General features: G+C 39.8%; 1 protein-coding gene across 1 annotated transcript; it reads left to right on the forward strand.

Annotated features, from left to right (window-relative positions):
• Window positions 1-116: 116 nt before the first annotated feature.
• LOC123967291 (angiopoietin-2-like) lies at window positions 117-9,744 on the forward strand (the record flags this gene model as incomplete). The annotated part of the gene is made up of 5 exons (XM_046043352.1): window positions 117-200; window positions 2,433-2,534; window positions 5,882-6,048; window positions 8,772-8,902; window positions 9,152-9,744. Coding segments are annotated over 5 exons (645 nt in total), but the record flags the coding sequence as incomplete, so codon positions are not given.
• Between the last annotated feature and the right edge of the window lie 1,542 nt (window positions 9,745-11,286).

An 11,286-nucleotide genomic window follows, 5' to 3' on the forward strand; every position in this document is an offset into this window, starting at 1 on the left:
ATAATAAGTGAATTTGGAGTATTAATTATGGACCAGGTCTAAATCAAAGTAATGGCCGCATGTGGGAAATTACTTAAATTGTGAATTCTTTTTAAACACCCTGTTTTTGTATTCAGTGTGATGCCTTTAAGGCCAGAACATTGGCTTTATTGGGCCAGAGGATGATCACAGCACATTGCCAGTCTGCTCTGTTTTCTGAGGTAAAAGACCTGAGTGCTTTTTAACCTTGATTTAGCTTTCCTATTCTGGGAAAGTGCTGGGAACTCTCATTTCATTTCTAGCAGACAGTAGTTGAAATAGAGAGACCCCTTGGGATGCTGTCCACACACCAGCTTCTATACTGCATGACTCTTGAGACACGTCAGAGTGGTTGTTTGCTGGACAACATTTATTAAGCAACCAGCCAAGCAAATCAATTTTGTTTCATCAGTAATTACCCCCATTGGAGGTTGTAGAGGTTGTTGGAGTCAGAAAAGTCACTGACAATATCTATAATTTAAGGTGACAACATTGCATAGAGATTCAAAAATAGTGCCTAAGAAAACTGACAAAGACCCACCCTGTAGCCTTGAGGTATGCAGCCTGAATACACTGGTTCAATTAAAAAGGATCTCAGTAATAACAAGCATCTAATCGTACCACCCACGGATGAAATTCACACATTCATCACGACACCCGAGAGAAGCTGGAATATGTCCAGTTTCAACACCTTGAATATGTAAAACAAGTCTCTTAACAAGTCAAATTTCAAATTCTGTCACTAGATGAATGAGTGCAATTCATTCCTGTTTGTTCTTCCAAACACATCAACATATAGCAAAATGTGCAGCCAAGTAAGAAAGAAAACAATGTGTGTAACCAAAAACGCAGATGCCTACTCCTCAACCCCCACTCAAGGGGATAAGAGAAAATGCTCATGTTTTTCCTTCCCACCTGGGTCATATCATTGCATGACACCCTGAAATGCAGCCGCAGGAATGGGGGGGGGGGTCCCCCCTCGATTCCTGCGGCTTCTAAGGCGTCCTTCAAATAACAGAGGGACAATAATGTATTTCTTTATGTAATTTCTTAACACTTTTCTGTCCACCTTGTAGAGCACTGCAGTGCTGTAAGATATGCTGTGACATATTTTATTTACTGACACATACACTAGGAATTGATTAGTTGTCAATGTCAAATGGCTCAAATGGAAATGGGAAAAAGGCTAGACATTGTTTAGAAAATTATCAATATTGGTACAGTACTGATACAAAAATAACCCAAATAACATTTTAACCATTGTTTTCATTTTATTTTGATGGTCATGTAGCTTTTAGTATCTCTTTAAAAAAACAACCTTTTCTATAAAAATTCTAGTTTAAAGCAACACTATGCAATATTATGTCTGTGAAGGTTCTCAGTCACCCAGTTATAGTTAACCATCATTGGCATCTTCACCTGAGGCCAAGAGGAAGATGCCAACAATGGTCGTTCAGACTTGGCCATGGGTGGCTCAAACGACCATGATGACTGTCGTTACCACAGCCAGGAGCACTAACGAACCAGCGGTATCGACGATCCTAGCTAACAATCCCGGAGGTTAAATAGCTGAGTTTCCCTACCAGTCAGTCAGAACTGAAGAAGTCTCTTGGATGAGGGACAAAACGTCTTCTACTATCTTCTACCAAGTCCAGTCGCCCTTGACCTCAACCTTCATTGAATATGCAATATTATGTATATTAACAATAAATCAAGTCATTATATGTTATGTGGAAGGGGTCATCTGTAGTGATGAATATACAGAGACATATCACCCAACTCTGAAGTTCCCTTCAGATCTACGGAGTATTTCAGCATCTTCCTGCTCATTGTTTTGGTTTTACTGTTTGCAGCTTTATTGTTTTGGTTCAGTCTCAGAGCTTCCATCAATCTTGTTTTCAGCCTCAGCAGGCAGCTACATGTAGCAAAAAAAGCTCCAGTACACCCGCTGTACACTACCAGCCCAGCACTAAACAACTGTTAGCAACTAGCTAGATAACATAGCATGACATTTAGCTGCTAAATAGCTAGCTAGATCATTTCCTCAGTAGCGAGTGGAGACCAAAGGAGATGAATACTGGACTTCTGGACATTTGCCAGGTGGCTTAAACACAACTTATAGTTAAGGCTCTGTATCTGGTGAATGTGTAAAATGATCATGGGAAATGTGGTTGCTGATAATATGTCAATGTTGTGTTGTTCCGATGTCCCAAAGTGGTAAAAACAATCAATCACTGCTGCTTTAAAGTTAAAAATAACAAATATCTGAGCATCGACTAAGTAAACAAGGACAAGAAACTGCCAATGTTCTGGATTCAGACACATTTTGTTCAGAACTCTAAATCCATACATTTTTGTTACCCAGCCCTAAGGAATAAAATCTTGTAATCTGTAATTCGTGTCTATTTCCACAGGTGTTCTGTGATATGAAGACTAGAGGTGGCGGGTGGACGGTGCTGCAGCATCGGAGAAACGGCTCCGTTGATTTCCATCGTGGGTGGAGGGACTACAAAATGGTGAGTTCTTCAGAGGTAGGGTTAGGGTGCATCATCATCAGTACAGGTAGTAGGAAGCAGTATTGTGGGACTGGACAGGAGGTTCCAATAACGATTCACGGGTGGTTTGGCACGGAGAGGCGTGGGATACTGACTAGTGTGTGATCCCAGGTGACCTGCGGTTGTTGTATTTGGCTGCCCTCATGTTCTCTACCACCCCCATGTTATTGCACCTGCTCTTGCTCCCCCTCTCTATCATACTACCACACACCCATATACACACGCTCATGCACAAACCATACAAGCACACACAGAGACATGTCATGTACTTCAAAGACCCACAGACCACTACTGATTGTGTCCATCTTTTAAGACCCCAACAGCTTTCCTGCATAGGGAAACGAGTGTGTGGTGATAAAAGTAAGAGCACTTCCAACTACAAGCTACAAAAAACAAAGTGGATATAAAAAAAAATAATTAAAACGTACACAAAAGACTGAAGTTGCTCCAGTGCTCTGGCCGAATCGAGCATGTTTTTTGGCATTCGTTTTGTTTGGACTTACATTTAGATAATGCTTTCTTTTTTTTTATGTCATCACAAAAGCTTTCTCAGCAGAATCAATATTCTGTTTGCAAAATAGAGATAAACAGATAAAAAACATATACTTGAAAGCCTTGTCGCTGTGTTAAATTACACACAGAACAAATGAGTGAGGCTAGTTTTGGGATTGAGCGGAGCAGCAATTTGTCTCTCACCCACGCCAACAAATCAATTGCCATAGCGTGGATTGGAAATAAAATGCAGAGAGGACTGTGACTGCAAACAGAAAGAGTGAGAAAGAGAGAGACAAAAAAAATAAAAACAAAGCTTAAAAATCTCTTTCCAGAACAATATTTTTAGAAGTGGATGATAAATATTTGGTTCCAACTTGGGCGTGGGAGCAAAGGGGCCCTGTACATGGCAGATAACGTATGTACTAAAATTCTTCTCTGCCCCGGTTCACACTCTATATTCTCAAAAACTGTGGTCAGTGTTGATCAAATGTTGCACTCGTGGCCTGCTGGTCAAATGATAAATGCTCCAAGGCTCTCACTATATATTTGCTCTCACTTAAGACCAATAACAAACAAAGAGTCTGACAGCTAGACAAAGTGACTTAGAATTCAGTGGTAAACAAGGAGAAAATGGCCTTCTGTTGGACTGAACAAATACTGCTTAATATCTGCAGGTGTAGTCTGATGATTCACACTTCTTTCCATGAAAATGTGATGATATAAGTAGTCTGTCTTAAAGGGTAATTTCGGTAGTTAGTTTCAACAAGATCAAAGTGCAACTCCCCTCAATGTGCAATCAAATAAAGATAAAAAGGTGAAAAAAAAAAAGTAAAATAATTGACAGAAACGCAGCCAGCTGAAGCCATCTACTGCATAGATTCCAAAACATTTTTGTACCTACTAGTTGTTTTGACCACTAAATATGTGAAAATAGGGCCCACCAAAATTATCCTTTAATGGTTATATTCTTAGTGGCTGTCAGTTATTATGTGCATTCTCAAATTGGTGTCTGTCAAGTAAGTGCCATCTTGTACATTCATTAACCAAAGCCATTTTTGTCCCTCCTGTTGAGGCATCATAATTGAATAGAATGTTGCATGTTATTGTCATTTTCCTGGAGTGAAGCATTTCTGTCAAAGCCATTATGCCCGCATGGCACACCCTATCTGTTTCAAATGTTTTAAATCATGTTCAGATTACTGTGCAGTCCACCTGTTAACATTATTCAACATTTACTCCTGCTGCACATTTATGCCCTTGACATTCTCTTTTATAGACCCGTTTCTATATTCCTCCCCCTTATACAAATATACAAATGGTTGATATATTAAAGGAAAAACCAACACAGAGTGTCTTTGTAAGATGTGTGGACACCACAAGCCACCAGAACAGCTTCGATGCTTGTTGGCATAATATATTCTAAAAGTCTCCAAACTGTACAGGAGGGATGAATACCATTCTTACAAAATATATTCCCATTGATGTTTTGCTGATGGCGGTGGAGACTGCTGTTTAATATCTCCCATGCAGTGAAAACTGTATTATATTAGAACTATTATATTAGCCGTATAACTTTTTCTTTATTTTAACTATTGCATCCACGAGTTGCATATTTAGTGATGTTTGCTGTGTAGTTTTCAACTTGTTGTTATAATGACAAACTGTCATTAAGTCACGTTTGACAATTAAAGCTAAAGACATCAAATATCATCTAAATTAAATCATTTTGACAGCTCTCAGTCTCCCTTTTGGATGTTGAGCTAACATTATTTGCTAATGTTGTACTTTCACATTCTGAAAGAACATGCTCAGCTCTGAATGTCTACAGATTGAGGTGATTCAAATATTAATATGATGTAAGTATAACTGAGCGATTATGACTATTGTTTATTATCTTGTAGCGTTAGCTGCTGCTTGACTTCTATTTGGCTACAATACAGAGGGCTGGAAAAAAATGCAGTCAGCATGTGATCATTTCTTGACTGGGTGACTCATCACTCTGTTAGTCTCTGTGAGCAGCTAAAGCATCCAATCCCTTTGCTAATTATTTTAAAATATCAAAATAATACAGAAGGGCATTTTATTCCCTACAAGATAACCACCGAGTCATTTCATAGTTAAAAAAAATGTTGATTTAGTTTATAAAAATCTAAAACTGAGAAGCCTGCTAACAGCAGGCTCTTGATTTTTGGGGGGACAATCGGGAGCACAGAGGTTTGTAGTGATTGGGCATTTTATGTTTTAAAGGGGTCATTGTTGCACGGGTTCAACTGGCTCAAACCCTGTCTATAGGTGTTCATTTTGGTTGAGATCTGGTAATATCATGTCATTCCATTATCCTCATGGTCATCACATCCTTCAGTGACCCCAAGATTATTGGCCTGTATGGAAGCATTTGCAATTGTTCATATTTCCTTTATTCTTGCACCTTTTATTCTGCATTAGTGATCATTCCATGTTGTTTACCATTGCCTAAAGGTTGACAGAAGGCTTATGTTCATGTCCAGCTCTTAGTTTTAAATAAACAGTGGATCAGATTTAAAGGGCCACAGCCACAGATGGATCATTGGGAGGATATGAGGGCAAATTAAGTCTCAATTGACTGGCCCCTAGCTTTGGGAGTGGAGTATTTCACTTAATAAACTCAGTAGACTGTCTTAGGCCATCAGAATGATAAATGTGATTTCTTAAATTGAGGTACATTTTCATATTACCTCCAAAAACACTTGGCAGGCCACTGGTAAAATCACCCCCCTCCCTCTGTTAAAATATACTCTTGTTCTATTGTTTCTCAGTCTTTGTGTCTCTTCCAGGGCTTTGGAGAGCCGTCTGGGGAACACTGGCTGGGGAATGATATCATCCACAAGCTGACCAGCTCCCAGGAATACAGTCTGCATGTCCAGCTGAAAGACAGAGAGGGAAACGAAGCCTTCTCACATTACGATCGCTTCTACATAGATGGAGATGACAACAACTACAGGTAACCTAACAGCATCAAATGTAATTCTAATTTACAGTTAAACAATGAATGTTTTGTTCTGGCTTGTACTAGTGTAGTGCTTAGATAAAAAATAACTATCTGAATTATTAAATCATCCAATTACCACATTTAATTAGTACATGATAGCACATGATATGACAAAATGCTAAACTAAAACACTTCTTATACGCTCAGGTCTCAAGTCTAAAATTTTTTCTTTCACTTTCTTTCAGAAATCAGACATGAATCGGATTATAAAGGAGGTACTTTATTTCAGTAAAGTGTTTTATTAAGAGCTTTCTACTGTGAAAGGCATAATTGCAATGCAGTAACACCCTTTCAATCATTGCCTTCCCTCTGGGTGCAAGACTCTTAATATCGCGACAGATTAGAAACTGTTATCAACAGTTTAAATTCCTTCCTATTTTCTCGTTCTCTAAGCTTTTTTATCCCCAACCACTGAAGTTAAGGAACCACTTGGACCATTTTTAAGAATGTCATTCAAAATGATGAGCTCAGTGGAGGGCACGCTGCCACTTTCGTCTGCCTCCATTTTTCTTTTCCCATCAAAGTGGCTACCGCTGCGCCTGAAAATCCCCAAAGGGGAGCCACATCCACTGGAGTATTACAGGAATGCTCGGCAATACCTGCCCCTGCCAGGAACTGACAACTCAAACCATGCTCCTCGGTAACCCTGCAATCACTAACAAGATTATCTGTGGGTGTGCTGAAGCCATGCTCCCTCCTAAACAGACAGAAATAAAATAGAAACCAAAATAGTTCAGTTTAGATTTCATATAAATCTACAGGAATTTGCTCTTGTTTGGTGGAAGTTTATGGAGATTGATGCTCTGAGAGATGACAAATCATAATCATATGTGGGTATGTGCTTTCCAAGATCCCTAATAGTGCAGCAAATTGCATTTGCCTGAGTTTGTTCCACATAATTAGCACGATGAAACTGAATGTTTTACAATTTTGCTGTAGGCTACACTGTGTGAGGTGAAGCACCTGAGTGAATGTAATCACCTCTTTAGTTTGCTACCTCTGAGATCATGTTCTGTGTAAGTAGTTCAACATGTACCAGCTCTACTAGCATGCTGAAGACACTGGCTTCGTCTGCGGGTTTATAGTATAACTCCAAAGCTGGAGCTATGGTGCTATGCGGCCACTCAGCCAAAGCAATTCTCCTCCTCAGCTGCATCCAGTGCGCTCCCCAGATCAACATGGAGGTCTTCACCTAAAACTCAGTAACATTATTCATACATTAATCATCAGCATGACAGACCACTTTCCCCTTAGAGGTAGCCAAGAATAGCCATTCTTATAGAAAAATCAATGGTAGGTATTCCTTTTAATGTAACAGTATATTTGTCATTGAAGGATACAATAACAATATAAAAAGACAGTCACCTTGAAAAGGATTAGCCTGTGGTCTGCGGTATTGGTGGAGTAGCTGAACTAATACATCTGGAAGTCATGGCTAATGCAAATGCTTTGGAGAGTAGGAGGAACTGGCACAGTCCACAGGCCCCTCTTTCCAATAGGATATCCTGTAGCCTGTGGTTGCCTGTCTAATTTGATAGTTTTTAATTTTCTCCACATCACTGATCCATCATGCAGAGAAAAGTTAAGTCGTCTAACAAAATCTCCCCTAATGTAGTCTCTCTGCTGTTCAATCACAATTCCCATCCCCTGCACTGTCATTTCAGACTCCCCTCTTCCTGCCCCGCATGATGTGTTGCCCTGCCCTGTGAACTTTACAAATTTAAGAGGAGGATTCTTCATTTAGTCATCACAGACAGCATGCCCCTGGCTGCAGAAGGGAGGGGGGTGGGGTCACATAACTCAGGGGAGAGTCCGGTAATAACTAGACAGAATGACAGAGAGGCCAGACAGCAGGGCTGACCTCCTCGTCCACTCGCTTCAAACTCAAACTGACGTGCACACACAGACGGACAAACGAACACAGAAACAGACACACATGCACACAAACTCCATTGCTCGGCCACAGTATGAAAATAATTGAGCGAATCAATTTTACTCTGGCAGATATTTCTTTCAGACTGTTTGGGTTGTTTTACAAAGCACAGCATGCAGGAAAATAATGAGAAGTTAGTTTTTGTATTGATGTTTGGCAACTATGGGAAGCTTGTATTAAAAAGTATTATACATGTACTAAAAAGGCTATGATCTCCTCCAGTGGTTCACATATGTTTATATTGTATGTTATTTGATTATTTTGATTTATTCTTCTATTCTTTGAGTCTTTATTATCTTAAATATATATATATTTTTTTTAATTAATACTGTACTAGGCAAGAGCGTTAAGTACATCACTCTACACAGACTCTAAATTACAAGGTGGAGCTACAATAGAGAAAAAGCATTGGCTCTTGCCCCATTTAAGATGTTGTCTATTCGCTCTTAAATTCTGATGCCAGGTCAGACAAAGTGTGAAACACTAAAAGTGAACTACAAACAGCAGGATTTGGATTCACCAAGTTACATGTGTTGCCTTTCTCATCCCTTTAGTGTTCAGTTTACAGATGGGAGATGATTTCAGGGAAACTGAAGCTCAAACTGTTTTCGAGCAGCAACCACTCGCTGCCATTTGGAACAGCCAACAAGCAAACTTGCCCAACACAGCTTTAAATAATAAACAGAAGTGCCCGCGGCTAAGCTTTTTGGTGAATTTCTTTTTCCAACTCTCCCAAATCCAGCCTCCACACCGAGGGCTTCAGTGGCACAGCTGGACGGACCAGCAGCCTCACCCACACCGGCACCCAGTTCAGCACCAAGGACAGAGATAACGACCGCTGCACCTGCAAGTGCGCCCAGCTTGCATCTGGAGGTGCGCAGCTTCCCCTAACTTCTGCTACTCATCTACCCCTATCTCAATCTGTCTCTCCTTGTAACCCATCTTGTTAAACATTTCTATCCGCCCCCTTGTAAATGTCCCGAAGTGCATTTAATTTTCCCTCTGCGCTCATATAAAGTTACTGCTGACTTACAGCTGCACATTTGGGTGTTACATTTCATGAGCTTGAATTCAATTAGTTCTGACTTTTTCCTTGAACTCTCCGGTGCATTTCCTCTCCAGGTTGGTGGTTTGAGGCCTGCGGTCCATCCAACCTGAATGGCATATATTACCCCGGCTCATCCAGCGTGGTTCGCTACAACGGCATCAAGTGGTACTACTGGAAGGGTCCAAATCTGATGGCTACTATGACAACCATGATGGTGCGCCCAGCAAATTTCTGATGGCATGGCTGGGAATTTATCCGAAGTTAATGTCACCCCTGATTAATATAATGAACCATCTCAAGGAAAAGGTATATTTTTGGAGGAAATGCATATCAGACAGTTTTCAGCTTCTGGGCATCTTAAAAGGGTGCTTAAGCAAGTGCCTGGGGACATGTGCAAACTCTCAGCAAATGTTGTTTTAGTGAAATCCTGAGTGAGAAATTTCACTAACACTATCTATTCCCAAAGGTGTCCAGGTTGTTCATCTGAGAGAGGAAGGAGATAGAGGGTATGAGCTTTAATACAGATGACAAAACAACACTGATCACATCAAATTATGCAGTTACATACAACTAGTTACTCAACCAAATTAAATCCCACTAATAAATGGATAAACCTTTAGAGACACTTCATCACAATGCTTATTTTTACATTAAAGTATGAAAACACTGTTGTGTGTTTGTCTGCTTCCTGTAAATACATCGTCCAAGCAATGTGACCAAACTGCATTGATTAACAGATACAGCCTTTTTGTATAGTAGTCAAGTAATAAAACTACTAAAAAAAACTTTATCATAAAGTCCTAATTTCTCACTAAATGCTTTATGAACTTGGATGTTGGTATTTGTGATATATGTAAGGTCTGATATTAAGTTATTATTCTCCTTTGCAATTCCCTCATTATAACTTTATTTCAGTAGCTTCACTTGTCATTAAAACAAGGTGCCGTAGAATGGAAAACTGTATTTTCCTTGGCATAGTTGAATATAAAAAGCCTCAATCTCTATTATTTTCTCCTTCATATGTAAATCTTGCACACCCAAAAATACCCCCTGAAAAACGAGCACTAGGTGTTGGGATGTTTACGCCCCCAAAGTCACATAAATCAGCCCAAGTTCCAGAGAAGCGGTCATACCAGCTCATAAAGCCACAGCTAGGGGTTGTGCAGTGCAGTGTGTCTCACAGAAAGTGCTTTTCGGTTATAAAGGAAAGGTAAATGTTTTCTGTTTTTCCCTCTGATGTCCTCTATCTGCTCTGCCTCAACTGTGATTTAAGAAGTTTCCTGATGGACAGATAGCTTTACTTGTTGCTAACGCTACGGACTGCTAACTGCTAGCTGTTGCTTACAGTAGCTCCTGTTATCAGCTGGCTCTGAACCAGCGGTCCAAAGCTTCTGTATTAATGTTAGACACACCCCCAGAGCACCAAGCTTCCAGTCTAGCCAGAATCAGCAATAGGACGGCTAGCTGCACAGCTAACTCAACTGCTGTTAGCAGTAGTTAGCTGCTAAAGTTACCAGTAACATATAAACTTTGTAGGGAAAATAAAAAAAAAAATTAAACTGTATTTTTGTGCAGTATTCAGTGAGGGCTAGTCTGACATAGCAGGCCTTGATAAAGTGTGATGCTGCTAAACCCCACCCCTCAAGCAAGTGGGCTTTCAGGAGGAGTGTTCAGAAAGAGTTGCTGAAGCAGTGAACAGTATGAGAAACATAATGTGTTTTTTGAACATTAAAGCATGTGAACATTTTCAAGTAGAAATCCTAAATAAAAGTATTAAGAACCTGAAAATGAGCATTCTACGGCACCTTTAAGATTACCTACAGTGACTTCAATGGTTTACCACTGTTAGTAAAATAGCACCATAAAGAACAGCAACAATAACAGGCTTTGCCCTTTGCTGTATCTTCCAAAGGGCTTTTAAGAATGAAATATCCCCAATTCTTTCCAGGCACACCTCTCATAAAACTTTATTTGTGAGAGATTTCACTCATAAAAGTACATCATAGACTTTCACTGGTGTGATTTACTTTAAAAAATAAAGCATTTGTAATAACATCTGGGAACAAAGCTGTAAATTAAATTTTTACTTTTTACTTTTCACTAAAACAATAAAATCATATATAGTCTTTGTTGCCTATAACTCACAGTGCCTGGCGCTTGTTGCCATGTAAGCTACATTAACTCCAACAAGCTACAAATGCTGGACTCA

Source organism: Micropterus dolomieu, unplaced genomic scaffold (assembly GCF_021292245.1).
Source record: "Micropterus dolomieu isolate WLL.071019.BEF.003 ecotype Adirondacks unplaced genomic scaffold, ASM2129224v1 scaffold_217, whole genome shotgun sequence".
Classification (NCBI taxonomy): Eukaryota; Metazoa; Chordata; class Actinopteri; order Centrarchiformes; family Centrarchidae; genus Micropterus; species Micropterus dolomieu.